The sequence below is a fragment of the Balaenoptera borealis genome (genome assembly GCF_965194805.1).
Source record: "Balaenoptera borealis genome assembly, chromosome: 3".
In the NCBI taxonomy this organism is placed as follows: Eukaryota; Metazoa; Chordata; class Mammalia; order Artiodactyla; family Balaenopteridae; genus Balaenoptera; species Balaenoptera borealis.
In genome coordinates, this window is record NC_138866.1 from 27,794,654 (window position 1) to 27,815,187 (window position 20,534).

Below are 20,534 nucleotides of genomic sequence, written 5' to 3' on the forward strand. Positions count from 1 at the left end.
GAAGGGGGGGTGGCAGAACCCTTCTCCCTCTGAGCTTGGATGCCTCCCTGCACAGTCGAATTCAGCGAGATCTGCCCTAGTGGGAAAGGCTACATCCCTGTGGAAGGAGCCTGGATGTTTGGACAGACCACGTACACAGGTAACCTCCCTACAGACCCTCCTTCCCGAACGCCACTCACCTGACTAGGCCCGGCCTGGTCCTCCAGGAAGCCCCCAGGGAAGCTCTGCATGCAGTCCCTGCCTCTCAGGGCGCTTCCAACGTTCCTGTCCCAGGGCTACAGATATTTAGCTGGAAGTTCTGACCTGAGCTCCTCCTGGAGTGTCTATACAACCCCACTTCGGTTTCTCTGCTCACTCGAGGCTGAACCCTCCAAGGAACAAACTATGATGCCTTGACTAACCCAGTCACAGGGCACAGGGACACAGGCCGGAGGCAGCTGCTGGTCTCCCTGGCGCCACTTACGAAGCCCGAAACTTTGGGGAACTCACACTCAGAAAGGGTGGTTCAGGTGTGGGCTCACACCTGAAACTGCAAAAGGAAATAACAGAAACGGAAGTAGTTCCCCTTGAATGCTTGCTACGTGCCGAGCACCGTTTTAAGCACCTTACGTGTATTAACCTTTTAATCCTCATAATAACTCTAAGAGGTTAAGTAGTGGTATCCATATTTTCTAGGTAGGAAACTGAGGCAAGGAGAACTTAAGCAATTTGCCCAAAGTCACCCACCTGGCAAGTGGCAAGGCCGGAATTCGACCCCAGCCAGTTCGGCTTTGGAACCCCTAGTCCTAAGAACTGCCCCATCCTGCTTCTCGCCTTCCCCTCGCCTCAGCTCTGCCCTCCCACAGATGCCGACGAGTGTGTGATGTTTGGGCCCGGTCTCTGCCAGAACGGCCGGTGCCTCAACACGGTGCCTGGCTACATCTGCCTGTGCGATCCTGGCTACCACTACGATGCTGCCCGCAGGAAGTGTGAGGGTGAGACACCTGCCACCCCTCCCCCCCCACCCCGGGCCCAGAGCTGAACGCTCACCCACCCCTGCCAGCCAGCCCAACTCTTGCTGGGAGTTCCACTTCCCGGGGAAGACACCCGCCACAGCGGGCAGGTCTGAGGTGAGGGAACCTACTGGAAAGGCATCCCTGGGAAGGGGGTGAGGAGGGGACGCAGTTACAAGAAAACCCCCTTCCCTGAAGGTGGCCTGTGGGCAGGCCACGTTGGCACTGCCCCTGACCTTCCTCCCATCTCCCTGCCTCCCAGATCACGACGAGTGCCAGGACATGGCCTGTGAGAATGGCGGGTGTATGAACACGGAAGGCTCTTTCCACTGCTTCTGCAGCCCGCCCCTCACCCTGGACCTCAGCCAGCAGCGTTGCGTGAACAGCACCAGTGGTGCGGGTCAGTGGGGGGGGGGGCCATGGGGCGGTGGGGCAGCAGGGGGAGCGGACCTGGGCTGGGGGGTCTCACATGCCTCCGTGCCCTGTGCCACCAGAGGACCTGCCTGACCATGACATCCACACGGACATCTGCTGGAAAAAAGTCACCAATTACGTGTGCAGCCATCCCCTGCACGGGCGCCACACCACCTACACTGAGTGCTGCTGCCAGGACGGCGAGGCCTGGAGCCAGCAGTGTGCTCTGTGCCCCCCCAGGAGCTCTGGTGAGAAGGGCGGCCTGTGCCTGAAGAAGGGAAGCGGGGACACCTGCAGAGCTGGGCTGGGCCCCAGGGTAGGGGATGTCCTCACCTTGGAAGGGTGGATTTAGAACGGAGTAGGGCAAGTCAAGGCCCTGTCTTCCGTCCCTGTTGTTTGGGGACAGAGCGGGGCAGGGAGTGGCGGGGGAGAGGACGGCAGTCCCAGCACGCTCCCTCTCTCCGTGGGGTGGTGAGCGTGAGCTGGGGAAACAGCACTCCAGGCTTCAGCTACCAGGAGCCAGGCCCAAGCTTCCTCTCTCCCTCCTCCCTGACAGAGGTCTACGCTCAGCTGTGCAACGTGGCCCGCATTGAAGCGGAGCGGGAGGCCGGGGTCCACTTCCGGCCCGGCTATGAGTATGGCCCAGGGCCCGAGGACCTGCACTACAGCCTCTATGGCCCAGACGGGGTCCCCTTCTACAACTACCTGGGCCCCGAGGACACCATCCCCGAGCCGCTCTTCCCCAACATAGCCAGCCGCCCAGGGGACCGCACACCGGTCCTTGAGCCTCCCCTGCAGCCCTCAGAACTCCAGCCCCACTACGTGGCCAGCCATCCAGGTCTGTGTTGCCGCAAAAATGGGGAAGAGGTGGGCTCTGAAGCTGTTTCACTTCCATCTCCTCCATGTGCTCATCACTGTCAGCAGGGTGAGGACAGGGAAGGGAAAAGACCACCAAGGCCCCTCATGGGTCACTCAAGGGAAAACTCCAAACGCCCGGGTCACACACTAACACCTCCCTCTGACGGACTAGCACAGGGGACACACAGAGGTACAGGGCATCATCCTAACCTCAAAAGCTGCCTGTGGGAGTTGAAGAGGGGGACAGCAGCACGTCCCGCCACGCCGCTTACAGTACGCAGGATACCCTGCTCTACAGGTTCACACTCGTGACCTGAAATGGGAATCAAGGATTTCTAATCACTTTAAAGGTCCACTGTGGTGACCCAGTTTGTAAGTGGCAATGACCCCAGCACTCAGGACTTGGATTCTAATGAGGAAGTCGGGCCTGGCATCTGTGCAGTGGATGCAGTACCTGCCATGGGGACAGCCACTGCATCAGACTGATCAAAACTGCACTGAGATTAGGGACAGGGTCTTTTCCAGGGGAGGGGGGGTTGCTTAGAGAAAGAAGAGGGTTAGGCAGATCTTGGAGGAGTTTTGCTTTGTGGTGAGTGAGGGTAATTCCCTTTTGCTGCCAATCGTATCCGCCCCAAAAAAACTATGTAAAGATTTTAACAAAATACCCTGCCACCAACCACAACAAAATCAAAACTGTACAGGGACACCCAAGCGCTCAGGAACCCTGGCGTTGTGAAAGCAGTGAGTCCCAACCTCCCCAGAGCCCTCATTTAAAGTAAGCATGTCTCCCCATCTAAAAGGACACGTACTTATTTTTAAGAGTATTGCTTTTTGTCTCAGCATCTTTCTGTGAGAGTGTTATGATCCTCCCCACCCCGACCCCAGGAGTTCATTAGAGGAAACCCTCTGAACGGAGGGCGAGGGCCCCAGGGTGGAGTACAAGGCCTTAGACCCCTTCTCTCTCTGACTCCCTCCTACCAGAGCACCAGGCCGGCTTTGAAGGGCTTCAGGCAGAGGAGTGCGGCATCCTGAACGGCTGTGACAATGGCCGCTGCGTGCGCGTGCAGGAGGGCTACACCTGTGACTGCTTCGAGGGCTTCCAGCTGGACATGGCCAACATGGCCTGTGTGGGTAGGTTTGGAATCACAGAGGCAACGCCCAGGGAGCAGGACGGCCCTGCTGGCTCCATGTGGAAAAGTCAGACTGGCCCACTGCTCACTGAGGGTACAGGACTGAGCCTAGCTGGGAGATCCACTGCTGCCCCCTAGCAGGCCTGCCGGGATCCAGGCCGAGTGGTGAGAGCTCCAAAGGTCTACGCTGTGTTTAGAAAGCCCTTTCCATGGAGGTTCCCAGATAGAAGAAAGGCAGGGACAAGATAGCATGGTCACAGTATGGGCTCACTATCACCGGCTTTGTGTCCGTGAGTTGCTTCCTTTTGGGCAGTGACTTTATCCTCCGGCCGCCACATCTAGGATTCCACTGCAGGGCAGGGGTCAGGGCTTAGTGGCCAGAGGGACAGAGGCAGCAGGCCGGAGGCATGTGGGCTCCCTACAGCTCTCTCTTCCCTCTCCTCCTCTTAGATGTGAATGAATGTGATGACTTGAACGGGCCTGCAGCACTCTGTGTCCATGGTCACTGCGAGAACACGGAGGGCTCCTACCGCTGCCACTGCCCCCCAGGTTATGTTGCCGAGGCAGGCCCCCCACGCTGCACCGCCAAGGAGTAGCAGCGAGGGGTCAGTGCAGGCAGTTACCTGGAAATGGGCCCTGGCCACAGGCGGGGTCTTGAGGAAGCTTTCCTAGTTGGGGAGACGACATGAAGACACCGGGCAGCTGGCCCTGCAGCCAGCTCCCAGCCAGCCTCACCTGCTTTTCATCTGCCCCAGCTTCGGCTCTGGCTGTGAGCTTCTGTCACCAACTCCACACCGCCATGCCCTTGCTTGGCTCAAACACCACCAAATGCTTTAATGCTTCAACCACTGGCCATGAGGCCCAGTCTGCCATCTGTCCTGGCCTTGCTATGGTATGCTTACCAAAGGATGGCCCTGAACCAGCCCCTCAAGCTGTGCAAACATGCAAGGTCCTTCGGCCTCACACTGCACACACCCTTTTCCAGCCATGATCCACGTATCATCCTGATGATTCCACACCTGGATCAGAGGCTATTATCTGCCCTGGGATGGTCCTTCAGAATCTATCAAGCCAAAAAGGATTGGGGGGAGTTTGGGGAGTGACTCCAATGCCTCCTCCCAAGAACCATCACCACCACTCAGCCAATCTGGTCTGGGCCAGTTGTGCCACATCTCCACCCTGTTGCCAGTTCTGTGGCCCCGGGGAAGGGCAGAAGATCCCCTCATCTCAGAGAAGCAAGACTGATACTATATTGCTAGTAAGAGACACAGATGAAGGGGAGCAAGGAGCCTGAGAAAGCAGCAAAAAGGCAATGTAAAAAAATATGGGGAGTTGATAAAAAAAAGGGGGAGCCAGGGCTTTATACAAGTCTAAAGAAAATATTCAGTAGCTTCAGGTAAATAAACATTCAGAATCTACCCAGCAATAGCTCCTGTACACCACAGCAGGGGCTGCCACAAAGCAGGGTGCCCACCTCCAAAGACCTCTGTTAAATACATACTGCTTCTTACAGGAAGCAAATCTCTCCTGGGCTCTCCTTTTGTGGACACCAGTTTGATGTGCTAAAAATAAAGAGGTCTATTTTCTAGTTTATGAAATACAGCGTAATCTTGTTTAGGGGAAGCGAGATTTCCTATGTTGTTTCTTCTCTCTACTCAGAGGCCTCTGTCCTCTTGCCCTTCATAAAACGGCTGGCTGGCATCCCACTGAGTTTACAAGTAGAGACTCACTCCAACCTTGGCTAGCTGGGAGTTTAAAACCACGGTGGAATAAAGAAATGTACATCTGGGCTCTTCTGTTTTTGTTTTTATTTCATATTAAACCAAATTTATAAACCAAATTTCTTGGCTGAGTCTAAATGTTAGAGATGAGGCTGTGCTACCCCCTCGCCAGCTCTGCCGACAGCCTATGATTGGGTTCCAATATCCAATAGGAAAAGGTTCTTTCCTCTTCCAAGACAAAGAAAGCTCTGACTTTGCATTTCTCTGATGAATGGCAATGTAAATGAACAAGGCTCTGTGCGCCTGAAGACACGGAGATGAATGCTCTTTTCTTAATCTGTCCTGTCCTACCTGCTGCTCTGTCAGCCATCACAAAATAACTTATTGAATGCTTGCTATGTGCCAGGCCTGTGTTGAATGCTGTACACAAATTTCATTTAATCATCCAACAATCCTACTTACTATTTTTACTCCCAATTTACAGATTAGGAACTTGGACTTACAAAGCTTAAATAATTTGTTCTAGGTCACTATACTAGTTGAGAATGTTCTCAGCAGACAAAAATATATAGTTCTTAAACATATGAAAATATTCTGACCTTCATTCATAATAAAAAGAAATACAAGTTAAAACTACACTGAGACACTTTTTTAAACTGTCAGATTGGCAAAGATTTAAGTTTGTTAAAACTCCTAGTTGGCAAGCACCTGGGGAAAGAGGTACTCACGTACATAGCTGACAGGAGTATATATTGACAAAACTTCTGAAGAGGATAATACGGCAATGTCTTTCAAAATTATAAAAGCACTTACTCTTCAAATCGGTAGTTCCACTTCTCGGAATTTAACCTTCAGATATATTCTCACCAAATGTAAACTGACATATGTAAGAGGTTATTTATTATAGCATTATTTGTAATAGCAAAAGGTTAAAAGCAATTAATTGCTATGGAGCCCTAATAAGAAAAAAAAAAGTGTCTCTAAATGCCTGGGTAAGATTTCCAAAATAGATTAAGGGAAAAAGGAAGGTTATACAACAAAGGGAAGCCTACGCTGCTATTGCTATTTGTCTAAAACAGAGGGGGAAAAGAATTGGATATCTGCTAACCTCATCCTTGCCACTCCACCTCACACGCCATATTTCAGAGAACTCACCATTCCTCAATATAGCCTTCGGACACTGCACTTTCTTAAATGCTGTCCCCACTGCTCCTCCTCTCACCCCTCACCTTCCTGTTCGCCCTTCCCAAGATATTTCATGCATTACACATACTTCCTTGTATTAGAAACACAAATGGCACACTGTGCATGCTGTTCTGCACTTTTTTTACTTAATACATACTTGCACATAAATGGCTGTCTCATTCTATTTTATAACTGTATACTTCTCCATTGAACGGATAAATCATAATTTATTTAATCAGTCCCCTATTAATGGATATTTCCATTGTTTCCTATCTTTTGCTATTAAAAATAATGGTGTAATGAACATTCTTGTGCATATGTTATTTCACATTATATCTACGGAATTGTACCTGTGGGCTAAATTCTTAGAAACAAGGGTAGTTGATGGGGAGGGCAACAGAGTGGATGGGCACAGGATTGGGAGACTTTTCACTGTATTCCCTTTTGTGTCTTTTTGAATTTTGTACCATATGTCTTACCTATTCAAAAATAAAATATTTTTAAATACAGCTGCTGGACATAGACTGCTTAAATGCTCCCTCTCTTTATATACTTATCTGACTATATTTTACAATTAAAGCCAGATGCTAATTATTTCAAAACTTCTTAAAGCAAACTTCCTTTAAACAGCCCTGCGGCATTTCTGTGGAGAAATGGCAAACAAGGATTTTAAAAGAGCAATCATAAACATCAATGCAAGATATCTAGAAAAGTAGAGGAGTTTCCTGCTTTTGAGACAAACATGCAAGGCCATGATAATGTTGCAAGGGACAGTGTTAGGCTCTGCCCACTGCAGGGTGTCAGTTCAGGGCCAGAGTTCATGGGAGGGCTACCCCATGACAGTCAGTGCTGCCCACTTCTCTGTATAGGATGCTCCTGCCAAATGTTGACCCTCCGCTCATGCTTTATGACAAAAGACCAAAAGAATGGGGCGCAATTCTCAGAAGAAAAGTTAGAGAAAGAAGAGTATCTTCTTGGACACCTACCTTAGTAGTCCTTCCTAATCTCTTACTTCTGAATCCCTTGTAACTGGTCAACATTCCCAAAGAAACTAAGGGTGGGTGGGACACCTATAGTTTATATACCACTGGTCACTATCAATCATGTAACTGAAGAGTATGATTCCGCAACAAGGAAAGATCTGGATGTTGACCAAGAAGCCCCCTCTTTTGAGCCGACAACATAAAGATTCACACATAAAGCAGAGGGAGGGCTCCTGTGCCTTCAGTTCGTACACAATTATGTTTGGCTATGGCAATGGTGGGGCATGTTGCCCCAGGCAGTCACTAGCTTATGAAGTTAAATAAAACCAATTCTGCAATAAATAGCGTCTTGATAACCTCCCCTCAAAGTAATAGGGAGGCAAAAAAAATCTTCCAGCTGATACTGGAAGAGTATAACATTTTCCTAAATGAACTGCACAGTGTGGAAAATTTGTGAAAACGTCTGCTGGCTTTTACGGCCTGCCAGGAAGAGGGCATCTGGTCAGAAGAGCCTGCAGAAGATCTTAAACCTATTTTACCACCACTTACTATTATTCCAAGCCAACTGCCCTGTCCCCTTGATGCTATCAACTCCCCCTGCCCTGTGTTCTTAAAATTTCTACATTGCCCTCCTCCAATGGGGACCTCTTGTCACCACCTCAGGTTTCCCTATGAAGCTTTTCCAGTGTGATAAGGTGATTCCTCCCTAACCCACCCTTTGGAAACACAAAATTCCAATTCTTCCGTTAATAGGAGGTATTTACACATGGTCAATCAAAGAGACCCTGTTCCTGCCTAACTGACCACTGGAATTTAATTGTTTATTGAACAACTAAAGCTATTATGCCTGTGCTAAGACCACCATATAAATAAATAACCCACAAAAATATCATGGAAGAAGAGGTTTAACACCTAAAATTAACAAAATCTCCTTCTAAGGAGGATGAAAGGACTTAGTCTGAGCTGAAAATCTTATTAGGCCCAGGTATTGGCAGCAACTTTCAATGGCTTAGCAGAGTTACACACAGACACTTCCACAGTATGCTGCTTTCTGCCCCCTTCCATGCATATCTGCTAAAAAAAAAAACTGCTTAGGTTTCTGAGTGTCCCCTTCTTTCATCTTTGTACACACTGCACACACGATAGGTTTGTCTTCTCTAAGTCCTAGGTTTTCCCATATTGAAAATGTAAGTATGAAGTTTCTGTCTCAGATATTTTGTCTCTAAATTCTGTATTTCTATTTTTCTAATGGTAAATTCTTTATTGAATGACCTTAATTCCAATCCAGTCTATAAAAGTTTCAGTCCAGTCCAGAAATACAAGATTTGCTGACATGAGCTTTTAGGCTCTCGAGGAAAAGATGGGTTTAACCAATAATCCTGACAGAATCAACTTGGTTGTGGTTTCCCCAGCATTAGCATTCATTAATCATGTCATGGTGGTGGTGGTGGTGTTTTTATCTTGTTTTAGTTGTCTGTCCATGCAGTTCTGGCTGCCCCAGCTCCGTCACACACAAACCACGATTATTTCTAGCTCTTTAGCCTATTTAAGTGCTATACCAAACAAGTACTTTAAAATTCATTGGAATTTGTGGCTAAAAGGCTCTTCTTTCAGTGACTCTAAAGTCAGATTACCAAGTTTAACAAATAAATATACAGGATACCCAGTTAAATTTGAATCTCAGATAAACAACAAATAATTTCTAGTATTTAGACACACTTATACTAAAAATTATTTGCTATTTATCTGAAATTCATATTTAAATGGGCATCCTGCATTTTATCTGGTAGTCCAAACTAAAAAAAAAAAAAATCCCCAAGTATCTATTATCTATGCCAAGAAAGGGACCAATTCCTGCTATGCAATGAGACCAGAAACATTTTACACCATAAGGTAAGTGAAGCAACATATTCTAAAAAGATTCAGTCACTAAAAGATCAAAGAAGCTTAAAATGTCTGTGTGAATATGGAGTATGGAGGCTATTTGTCAAACAATTCAAGTATCAGTGAGGTTTAGGTCTAAGTTTTCTGGGTGATGGGCGATTGGTTTTGTGAATCTAGCAGATTCATGAATATGAGAGGAAAATGTATCGGCTGTAACAAATGGGTAGCAGAGAATGGGCTGCAGAGAAAATAAGGGTAAGTCAACTAGCACATTCAGGAAGGATGAGGTGAAAAAGATAACATTTCATTTGCCTTTTTCATCCTCTCTGGCCTAGTAACCAGTGTTCAACCTACCCAATCTGTGACCCTGATCCACAACACAAGTAATTAAGGACTTTCTTTAAAATGAAGCTTTTGTACATAGCTATACACATATGTACAAGTAGCTCTGAAGGCCAGAGAATTCCAAATTCTGGAACCTTGGAGGCTCTACAGATGATACTGGTTTCAACAAGTTACTAAATCTTAGGTAATATGCTAAGTCTTAGCATCTACAGGCTTGGCCTTACAACTGTGTGGGAGAAATTAAATCAAGAGTAAAAGCTTCACATTCTGAAAATAAATAGTGGTGAAACACAGCATTCCTGGATTGAGGGAAATCAAATTGTGAGAGGGACATGATTGGAAGGAAACCTCTAGAATTCTTCTAATCCCAGGTTCCTCAAATCCGTAGCGATGATAGTAATCTCTGGGTCACCTGTCATCACATCAAAGTTTGACAGAGAAGGATGACCCACAGGAGCAGCCTTGCTGTGCTTGAGGATTGTTCAACACTTGAAATGAGCTTCGGATCAGTTCTTGGCTGAAGTCCACATGGGCCCCTTTCACGAAGGCCAAGCTATCAGAGTCAACCACCACTCTTGCCCCACCCTGTTCAAATACCCTGAAAAGATGGGAGGAAGGCATTAATGAATATCATACACACCAAAAACATAACACCCTCTGAGCCCAGAGATGCACATCCTCTGTTTTCTGAAATACAGAGGAAGCTTCCCTTATTACCCCTAACAGGTGCTGACCTTCTTTGAGGCAAAAAGATTCAACGGAATGAATACTAGGAAATGTTTAGCGATTTAAGCCTGGAATCTTTCTAGTCCAGCCTGACCCTCTACCAACTACCCTATGCACCTAGACGGGCCAGTTTTCCTCCTATGACTTAGTTATTTTGAATCAAGACAACAAATCTTCACTGTATCCCCACTGTGTGAGAAGGGTGATATTAAATTATCCTTAGCAAACGTTTTAAATATGGAATAAAAGTGCACCTTAAACTGGAGACACTTTTATCCCTCCTGCACATTCTCTGGGAACCCACCCCTTTCTCCTTGCCTGTCGTCGGGGTTGATAACTGTATCCAGTGAAAATTTGTATTGGAATCCGGAGCATCCACCTCCCTCCACCTCCAGCCTGAGGAATTCTGACCCTTCGGTGATTTCCAGAAGCCTCTGAAATGCAGGAAGGGGGGTCAAGAATGCCAGGCGTGGGGAGAGAGAAAGGTGGGCCACGGGGAGATCCCCCCACTCCCGGCCCTCGCCCGCCACCGCTGCCCCGCGTCCGGCCTCTTACCTGGACGCAGCTGTCGGTGAGGTGGATCTGCCCTTCGCCAGCTTCGGGGCTGGAGGACGACAGTTCCCGAAGCGCCCGAGGTCCGCGGGAGGCCGCGAGGAGCCTGCTGCGCAAGGGGGGAGGGTGAGCCTGGGAGCAGAGAGGCAGCTGGCGCCCTCCAGCTGTACAGCCTCAAGCCAAACCTCAAGTCCCTCAAGCTGGACAGCCTCACGCCAAACCTTCACCTCCCCCACAAGCCTTAGCTTCCCTTTAGTCCTGGAGGCACAGAACCAAACACCCTTCCCAGTTGCTTTTCTAGGCTTGGTACCTGCCCCCTTACCAGGGAGTGACTGCTCTCAGAGCCGCAGCGGTTAGACACAACCCTCTGACGGCCGCCATTTTCTTCCACAAGCACCGCCCCTCGGACTGTCCCAATCCCCTTCTGCTTCTGGGCCTCGGGAGGCGGGATCCACAGAGACCCCGCCTCTGAGCACACCTATTGGGTGGTGCAGGAGGAGGGGGGATTTGATTGGCTAGAAATGCTCCCATTGCGGAAGCGGGGACGCACCCACAAAGCCCGGACGGAGCATTGGAGAGAGGGGCCGGGCCGGAGGGAGATGGAAGCCGGCTGGCCCGGCAGCAGAGCGGACCGGATGGGCGGAGTTTGCGAATGTCTGGGACACCGTGTCTGGCTCCCTGGAGCCGGGGGCGGGGCGCGGGCAGGCCTCGGACCCGGTTGCTGGTGACCGGTCGGCTGACGGGGCTCCTCCCCCGGCCCGCCCCTGAAGGTTTATCTTGTGACCGCGGAGTCTGGTTCTTCTTTCCTTGAGCTTGCGGTCTTAGCTGCGATGCGTTTCTTGTGCGCCGCGTTACTGTTCCTGGCACTCAGCGCCTCCGCCCTGGCCGAGCCGGTGCATTTCAAGGACTGCGGTGAGCCCCGGGGCCAGCCTGAGGTTCCCTCACCCTCTGCGGGAGCCCCCGACCCGGTGCTAAGATCTCCGAGCTAGGTTGGGTGGGTCCCGCGGGTGGCCAGGCTCAGCCTCGGACCCCTCGTGGAGTGGGCTGGAGTGGGTTGGGGTAGGGGACAGGGTGCTGGCCTGGATGAAACCCGACCACTCACAACTTTTCTCCTTCCTTGGAACTTGTGTTTGGGATCCCAGCACATTCCTGGAGGTGGGCCTTTTGCTGAAGTTTCCTAAAGATTGTAGGGCAAACAACCGAAGGTCCATGTGCAGCGTTGGGCGTAAGGGGTGAGGCGCAAAACTGCTTTTTATTTATGCCTTGTGTCTTGGATGTCCTCTGCCTCTCCACTCCTTTTGCTTTTTTAAATTTCCCTTTTGCTGACAAGTCGAAAGTCAGTTCTCCTTTTCATGAGTTATTCCGTTAGGGCGTCCTTTGGGCTATGGAATTTTGTGATTCTTACCAGTTTTCCCCTCCTATTTATAGAACTCATGTTTCGGGTCACAACTTGTGATGCATAACCCTCTCATGCAACTGTGGTTGGAATCTTTGTTGAGAAACACAACAGGGGGTAGAAACTGTGAGTTCCTTCAGTCAAGTCTATCAAATTGAGCAGAACTTTTCTGAAGTGGAGGGGTGTAGTAATAAATGCAAGAGGCATGAAACGGATTTTATAAAATTTATGAGCTGGAAGGAAACTTAGAGTTCCTATAGTCAATCATTGAATTCCAGAGATGTTAGGTTACTTACCCAGTCACATAGCAGAATGGCAACCAGAATAAATTTGCTCCTTCGTATCCAGTGCCCAGATAATAGTAACTGCTTAATAAATATTTGTTGGAAAAGTAAATGAGGGAAGAAATACTCTTTCCACTATATCTCCAAAATTCATGTTGAGGCAAAAGCAAAGTTGGGGGCTAGGAGACAGGTGTGATTAAGGAATAAAAATTGCTGGCCTATTTATACTTAACAAATGCTGTTCCACTGAACTAGGAGACTGGCATTTGAAAGATCCTATTATCACCTCAAATTACTGCCTTTCCCTCCATTAAACGTAGTGGCCAACATTTGGATGAAGACACTGTTAACTTTATTGTCACTCAACTCTCACAATCTATTTTACAGATGAGGAAACAGGCACGTAAAGGTACTTGCTCAAGTTCTTACAGCAGTAAGGAACCAGGTTCCTAGTAAGCAGTATGAAACTAATGGGTGTTTGTGAGTCACTTTAACAATGTTTCAACAGTAACATTAACATTAAAAAGGGGGGGGGGGGACTCGCCTGTTCGTCCAGTGGTTAAGGCTCCACGCTTACACTGCAGGGGGCACGGGTTTGATCCCTGGTCAGGAAACTAAGATCCTGCAAGCCGCGCGGCACGGCCAAAAAAATTAAAAATTAAAAAAAGAAAAACAACTAAAGAAACTAAATCCTGACATTGTTCTGCTCATGTGAAAAAAGCAGCTGTTAGACCTATGGCAAAAACCTCTTAAGGGAAGGAGAGTTTCAGTTACAGACTTTCAATTTACTTTTGAATTGGGAAATACAGTGTAAAAACTTCAGTGCCCACATCAAAAGGTTTTTTGAGTCCCACTCTATGCCCCCTTTCCCCGAAGTGGTATTTCCTCAAGTGAGAAATGGGGCCAAGCGAACTAGTTTTGCAATTTTTGCAGGTTAGGACTGAGAAGTTTGCTCTATTGACATTGGAAATCCAGGAACGTCTTGTCAGCAAAAATAAAACTGGATGAAGGAGCTACAAGTACTGCCCTCTACTCAGTTCCTACTAGATCATGTGACCCAGCCTTGAAAGAAACTAGAAGTTGAAAGCTTCAGCATGAGCACTGATTTTCAATAAGCTGTTGACTAAAATTCCGGATATTTTTTTTCCTGGCCATAGACGATAGGACAGAGTGGAAGAGAGTGCTTAAAGAAGAGAATCTTGTACTTATTGTTTGAGAACTTTGCCATGATGGAGAAGCAAGTTGGGGATAGGGAACTGCAAAGTATGATTTACAGACCTAGCTGGAGCAGTGTTAGTCAATACGACACAACTCTTCCACCCAAGAGCAGGCAGATAATGTGCTCTCAACCTGCCATTTCCTTTCTGTCTTCATGCGTTCTACTTCTGAGACAGAGTCCATATTGTCTAGATCCATAATTTCTACCCACAAAGTAAATTTGAGGTGAGAGGCTCACCTTTTGTATGAAAGGGAAACTTGCTAACCCACCCAGGAGCAGCTACTCTAGATTGAATTCATGGACTAAATCCCAATATGATAGTAATAATGAATACCTATATAGCATTACTATGTTCCAAGCACTTATTTCAGAGCTATATGTGTATTAGCTCACCTACCCTATGAGGTAGGTACCATTATTAGCCCCCAGAGAGGCTAAATATCTTGCCTTAAGGTTCCATAGTAAGTAATGGAGCCAGTGAGATTTCAAAGCCAGTTGTCGGATCCCAGAGTCTAGCTGTCAGCAGTGGTATATGAGTGGCGGAGCTTAAGCTTACCCTGTTGTTTACTTGCATTCTCTGCCATTCAGCTGTCTGGTTTCAGGGGCCTGGATGAAGTAAGGAGATTCTTAAAGATTTGTACTTAACCTTTTTTGGTCAAGGTATTTTTGTCCTTGTTTAGACTGAAAAAAAAAAAAAAAAAAAAAAAAAGGACACACACCCTGCCTCAAAGACACTTATTCTGAAGAACACAGGTTCCAGAGTAGAGTGTACGACAGGTGCATGCTTAAAATTGTTCTCATCGGTAGGAGTATACAAAGCTCAGAGACCACTGATTTGGAGAGCTACCAGGACAGGATTGAAAGATGGTAGGGAAGGGCAGTTAGGGAGCAGCCAGTCTCAAGATTCCAAATGGAAACAGTAGCCGTGCAACCTGAGCCATCGCTTATGCCCTGTGTGCTGCTTTAAAATCCTGTGTCAGGATGGAAGGAAGGGTGGGGATGACTTTCCCTGGAATAGCCCTCCCAGGATATAGAGCAGGGGAGCTGACTAGGTATACACAATAATTTCTTTAATTCCCTTTCACCTGTCAAATGTGAACAGTTTCCCGGGGACCACGGATGGTCGGAGAAAGAACTCATCCCCATTGGGAAGGCAGAGCACCTTCCCGTTAGGTAAGAGACAGCCTAGGTGGTTTGTTTTCCCACCCATTTCAATAAATTTTTCTTCTTTTGCAGGTTCTGGCGTCGGAGTTATAAAGGAAGTGAATGTGAACCCATGCTCCACCCAGCCCTGCCAACTGCACAAAGGACAGTCTTACAGTGTCAATGTCACGTTCACCAGTAGTGAGTAAAAGTGGCTCTTACCTTCAAATTCATCTTAAAGCGTAACATCAATCTCAAATATTGGAATAAGTGTGGGAATATGAGGGAGGGGAATTGCAGTCAGGAATTCTGTGACCTCCCTCTCAATGGGCAAAGCTTGGATTCACTATGCTCTTACACTATGCTCCCTTCTCATACTGGGTTCCTGTATGCCTGTTTCTCGGAATCCACAGTTGCCAGACTCCCTTCGAGCAAACAGGGGGATTTCCATGTTTTCACAGGTCAAAGAAGACAGCTTGGCTTCTCCGTGCCCTATTTTGGTCCGTATTGCACAGTGGATTTCATGGGAATGTCAACTCTGCTTAGCTACTGACTGCAGAGTGTTAGTACAGAACCCAACCCTGTAGACTCTGGAACGCCTCCAAAGTGTTATTTCAAGCAATATATCTTCCGGCTGTTAAGTCTATATTCTGCCTGAAAATATAGGAACAATTAATATTTAGCCTCTGTAAGGTTTGGGGAGCTCACTGGTGACCCAAGAAACAATCAAGAAGCTTTCTTCTTCAACTTGAAAACATGTTATTGGAACTTGTTTCTTTCTGGTACCACATTCATTTCCTTCAGATTCCCAGGAATCTAGACAATGTGAAAATCTCTGTTTCTAGAAAGAGCATCTACCTTGAATCTTTCCCTCATTTTCTATCCTATAGAACTAGACTAGACAGACTAATTAGGAACTTTGAGATTTCTATCATCTCTTCTTTGTAAGCCTAAAGACAGCTCTAAGTCCTAGAGTTGTTATCTCTCCTGGACAATACCCTGTCCCCTCTATTGTTCCAAACCAAAAAAGTACCTTCTAAACAAAAGTAATTCCCAACCCAGACAGAAAGAAAGAAGCAGAGCCAATGCTCTGGATCTCCAGAAGAATCTAATAGCGCATAACTCCAATTGCCCTAATTTTAGTATATTTATTCCTCCTGCCCAACTTGCAGTATTGGAGGGTAGAGGTTAGCAAGAAATGTTCCTCTTTCTTTCACCCAGTTTCTAAAGGGTTACCGCTTTCACTACTGTTACAGCCCGTGGCATTTCTATGGAGACTCCTCTTCCCTCTTTCCATATTGTCTTCCATTTTATTCTTTTTTTTTTTTTTTTTTAAAGAAATTCACGTTCTTTTTTATTTATTTATTTATTTATTTATGACTGTGCTGAGTCTTCGTTTCTGTCTGAGGGCTTTCTCTAGTTGTGGCAAGCGGGGGCCACTCTTCATCGTGGTGCGCGGGCCTCTCACCATCGCGGCCTCTCTTGTTGCGGAGCACAGGCTCCAGACGCGCAGGCTCAGTAATTGTGGCTCACGGGCCCAGTTGCTCCGTGGCACGTGGGATCTTCCCAGACCAGGGCTCGAACCCGTGTCCCCTGCATTGGCAGGCAGATTCTCAACCACTGCGCCACCAGCGAAGCCCCCATTTTATTCTTAATTTCTATCGGAATCCTTTGGACAGGGTATTTGAGAATTCAGAGACCAGTCTCCCCAAACCCTTTAAGATACGCAATACACTGACAGAATCTGATGTAAATAGTAAACAGAGTTTACCACCAAAAATCAGTTAGCTTGTTCGATAAAGTTATTTATCCATCCAGGTGGCTCTGATTCTCCTGCGAAACTATGAAGGCAGTGAAGAGCAAGGTGGGGTCAGCAGCAAAGAAAACAGCCCCCGCTGACTGCTTTTTTTTTTTTTTTTTTGTATAATTCAGTCATTTTTCAAATTTCAGAGTGAATGCTTGCTGTATAGCATTCATGGAGGTACTAAGTATAACTCCAAATAGAAATAGACCCTAGGAATTAAGAGGTACAGGATTTGGTTTGCTATCACAGCAATGCCGTTGCTTGAGAATATGTCTGAATTTTTTATTTAGAATTTGGAAGTAGGCTGTTTCCTTCACCATCTTATTCTCTTTTTTTTTCCTCTTAGGCACTCAGTCTCAAAGTAGCAAAGCCGTGGTGCATGGCATTGTGATGGGCGTCGCAATTCCCTTTCCTATTCCTGAGCCTGATGGTTGTAAGAGTGGAATCAGCTGCCCCATTGAAAAAGACAAGACCTATAGCTACCTGAATAAACTACCCGTGAAGAGTGAATACCCCTCTGTAAGTGACATTGTAGTTGAGGACACCGAAGGTCCTGTGACTAGATTGGAAATCTGAGGAGAGGGGGCAGGAAGAAAAGATTAGAATAGGAATCCTTCATCTCTATGAGGAAGAGTCGGACACCTGGGAGAAAGGAGTGTAGGAATCTTGAGCTGGGGCCGAGAGTTTTCACTGTGTCCCTTTGTTCTTTGTCTCTTGCTTAATGGTCATCCTGGGCCTAACGATGCCTTTTTTATATACAGTATTTCACTGGATTCTTGTGACCACCTACGTAGAGGTGATACTATTCCCATTTTACAGATGAAGAGATGTTAGCCTCCAATGCTATGCAGTATGAACAGAGTCCATTCTGCCAAGAATTACAGCCTAGATTGAGACCCAGGTCTCATGATTCCAAAACCTGTGCAGTGTTACAAGATTTTAGCTAGGTACCAAATAGTTCAAGATTTCAAGTAGCCAGAGCATTGTCATCAGGAAAACCTGGTTTCTCCATTAATCTCTTAACAAGAAAGCAGTAATTTATTAGGTCCGTAGCAGAGCGGTGGCTTTTTCCTCTGCTTTCTCTCCTCTGCCACCACCACCACCCCCAACCTTCACCTCTGACTCGCCCTGCTGTACCTACTTCTTTTTCTACCAAACACATGTGAGATAGAGCCTGCTGGAATGAGCCTGTGTTAACAATATGAATCTTGATAAGAATGGAGGAAGTAAAGGGATTACTTTTTTTCCATGAAGAAAAAGAGCTGTATTTCTTAAAAGGAGATCAAGTAGAACCAGGAGCAATCTGGCCATTTATTTCCTAGAAACAGCAAGTAATTAAAAGACATTCTAAAAAGACTCAAATATAGGGAGTCAGTGCTTAAGAGGTATCAGAGACCCTAGAGGTCGGGAAAAGATTTGTAGATTAATTTGCAGAGCAGCCATGTAATCGTGGGCATATCTGAGCCTCAGTAACTCAGAGTGTCTAGTTAGGGCCTGATACCGAGTAGGCACTTAATATATGGTAGCTATTGTTAAGTGACATTTCATTTGTTTTTTGTTTGTTGGTGGTTGTTTTTGTTGGTTTTGCCATGCCACGCAGCTTAAGTGACATTTCATTTGAAAACCAGCTTAAACTATGTTAATGTGTGCACTAAGTGAAACAGTAGTTAATGTGTACTAGTCTTGAAAAACTTATCAAACAAGTTTCAAGAAGCTGGGTATCACTGTCACTCAAATGTTGCATTCTGAAGAAACATTTTGAGTACAAAAGAGAGGTTGTAACTAAAAGCAAGTAAGCTTAAGAAAGGACTGGCAAAAAAAAAAAGAAAGGACTGGCAAAGTGCCAGTGATTTATTAAGAATTAGAAGAGACAGCTCATAGTATGAGTGTAACAAGTCAAGGCAGAGATCTCTGAGGGGGTACATTGTTGGAAAAAAAAACAGTTTAAGGGCATTAATCAAAACTGTATTGCCACAAAGGTCATTGTCCCTGAAAGTATTCACACAACCCTAAACTTCTTTGAACATCCTTTGTGCTTTGACATTTCCTTTTCCAGCTAACAAGTAAGTTTCCTGAGACCTAGGAATCTAACTTTTTACTCTTCATACTTCATAGGTAAAGTTGAAAAAAGCTGGATCAGGTTGTCAAGATGCATGTGAAATTGTTTAAATGTAAAATTATTTTTCATGGATGGCTTCATTTTTTTTTTTAATTAATTAATTCATTCATTTTTTTTATTTTGGCTGCATTGGGTCTTCGTTGCTGCGCGCGGGCTTTCTCTAGTTGCAGCGAGCAGGGGCTACTCTCCGTTGTGGTGCGTGGGCCTCTCATCGCAGTGGCTTCTCTTGTTGTGAAGCATGGGCTCTAGGCACACGGGGTTCAGTAGTTGTGACACACAGGCTTAGTTGCTCCGCGGCATGTGGGATCTTCCCCGACCAGGGCTCAAACCTGTGTCCCCCGCGTTGGCAGGCGGATTCTTAACCACTGCGCCACCAGGGAAGTCCTGGCTTCATTTATGTACCATTGATCTCAGAGGGAAAAGAACGCTTTAGAAAATGTATTTGAGAAGCTAACTAGACTAGGATGTGGCACTGCTAACACCAAGTCCTAGGTGTAACTTGGTTTGCCCTTCTAAGCTTAAGGACACGGGCTGTGCCCACATCCCAAGCAGCCTTCATGATGGCATGACTTAAGAAAAGGATGAGGACTTAGGCAGTTTGTTACAATTTACATTTAGGATTCATAGTTAAACCCATTCTGGATTGAGGTGAGGTTCTAGTTTCATTTTTCCCAATTCTTTTTCTCTTTCTCCAGATAAAACTGGTGGTGGAGTGGGAACTTAAGGATGACAACGACCAACGTCTCTTCTGCTGGCAAATCCCAGTACAGATTGAAAGCTAGAGCTATTTGATGCCAATATGTCTGTCTGGGGGTGAGAGAGCACGGGTGGAGGGAGAGGAGGAGAAATAAAGTCTAAACTAAATCAGTACCATAAGATGAAAGGAATTTCTAGACTGCCGTTCTAGCTTCTCAACCTCCAAAAGCATCTAAGACCGTATTTCCTGAGAGCTCAGAACTGTCGCCCCTGTATTATCCTTTGTAAAAGGGTTGAAGGAAAGAGGAGAAAGTGAGACTGTAGGGATTGATTTAATTGTCTTCGGGGGGGGGGGGGGTTTGTTTGTTTGTTTGTTTTGGTTTGGTTTGGTTTTTGCTTTTGGAATAAGGAGGGTCTAACCAGACATGATCCAAATGAGGCTGCTTGGGGGATATTGGATAACTTGCCCTAGGGTTACCAGCCCTTGCAGCAAAGCATGGGTTCCAAACCACATCCATCTAGGTGGGATATTACATCTGCAGGTTCCTCATCTCCACGTGCCTCGCTGAGTTCAGTGCATCTGGCCAATGAGCTTCCTCACCTCCAGCTCCGCTGCTTCACCGGCCATGACTTGCTCTGCAGTGGTGTCCAGCGCGGTAGTGGAGGGGAGGTATTCTACGACAGAAATTCTCTGCAGTTAGCTCATGTCTCCTTTACTATCTTAGGTGGTTTTCATTAAATGCATCACTTGATTAGCAGATGTTTGATTTTTTTTTTTTTTTTAACAACACTAACTTGTGGCTTCTTTACGCACCTGGGAATGTCCCTTTGAATAAATAAAAACTCGTCAATCTTTTCTTCTGCATTTGGGCTGTGGACACCTGCTTCTTTCACAGAGTATGTTCCCCCAGATCCATGGGAGGTGGACACCCGGTCCCATGGTCCCAGAGTGCAGTACTGTAAAGACATGACTTTCAGAAACTGCCGTTTCTCCCCTTCACACAGTTAGGCCTCACCTCTCTGCCTTACACAAAATGACCTTGTTTGCTTCACTTTGCACAGTCTTATGCCACCAAGTGTGCT

At 46.6% G+C, this 20,534-nt stretch overlaps 3 protein-coding genes across 10 annotated transcripts in view; 2 read left to right on the top strand and 1 right to left on the bottom strand.

Annotated features, from left to right (window-relative positions):
• LTBP2 (latent transforming growth factor beta binding protein 2) overlaps positions 1–6,809 on the top strand; it is a 100,090-nt gene extending 93,281 nt beyond the window's left edge. For 4 of the 7 annotated variants that reach the window (XM_082383843.1, XM_082383838.1, XM_082383841.1 and 1 more), the window contains 7 exons: positions 56–139; positions 846–974; positions 1,255–1,392; positions 1,487–1,654; positions 1,963–2,244; positions 3,246–3,395; positions 3,845–6,809. In XM_082383843.1, coding sequence (XP_082239969.1) covers positions 56–139; positions 846–974; positions 1,255–1,392; positions 1,487–1,654; positions 1,963–2,244; positions 3,246–3,395; positions 3,845–3,990 — 1,097 coding nt within the window. In that variant the 3' untranslated portion in view covers positions 3,991–6,809. Of the gene's footprint in view, positions 1–55; positions 140–845; positions 975–1,254; positions 1,393–1,486; positions 1,655–1,962; positions 2,332–3,245; positions 3,396–3,844 lie in introns of all 7 variants that reach the window. The other 3 variants (XM_082383837.1, XM_082383840.1, XM_082383839.1) reach the window with 1 other exon arrangement.
• On the bottom strand, positions 5,186–11,416 carry ISCA2 (iron-sulfur cluster assembly 2). Of its 2 annotated transcripts, none has more exons than XM_082383980.1 (4): positions 11,113–11,416; positions 10,794–10,896; positions 10,557–10,672; positions 5,186–10,110 (listed from the first exon to the last, which is right to left on the bottom strand). In XM_082383980.1, the coding sequence occupies exons 1-4, from the start codon at positions 11,319–11,321 to the stop codon at positions 9,936–9,938; spliced, it is 603 nt and encodes a 200-aa protein (XP_082240106.1). In that variant the 5' UTR covers positions 11,322–11,416; the 3' UTR covers positions 5,186–9,935. The 2 variants fall into 2 exon arrangements, with proteins under 2 accessions (XP_082240106.1, XP_082240107.1); XM_082383981.1 differs by having other exon boundaries at positions 10,794–10,899.
• A 20-nt stretch (positions 11,417–11,436) lies between these two features.
• Positions 11,437–20,209, top strand: NPC2 (NPC intracellular cholesterol transporter 2). Its single transcript, XM_082383995.1, has 4 exons — positions 11,437–11,702; positions 14,926–15,033; positions 16,983–17,155; positions 19,451–20,209. The coding sequence occupies exons 1-4, from the start codon at positions 11,621–11,623 to the stop codon at positions 19,535–19,537; spliced, it is 450 nt and encodes a 149-aa protein (XP_082240121.1). The 5' UTR covers positions 11,437–11,620; the 3' UTR covers positions 19,538–20,209.
• The last annotated feature ends 325 nt before the right edge of the window (positions 20,210–20,534 follow it).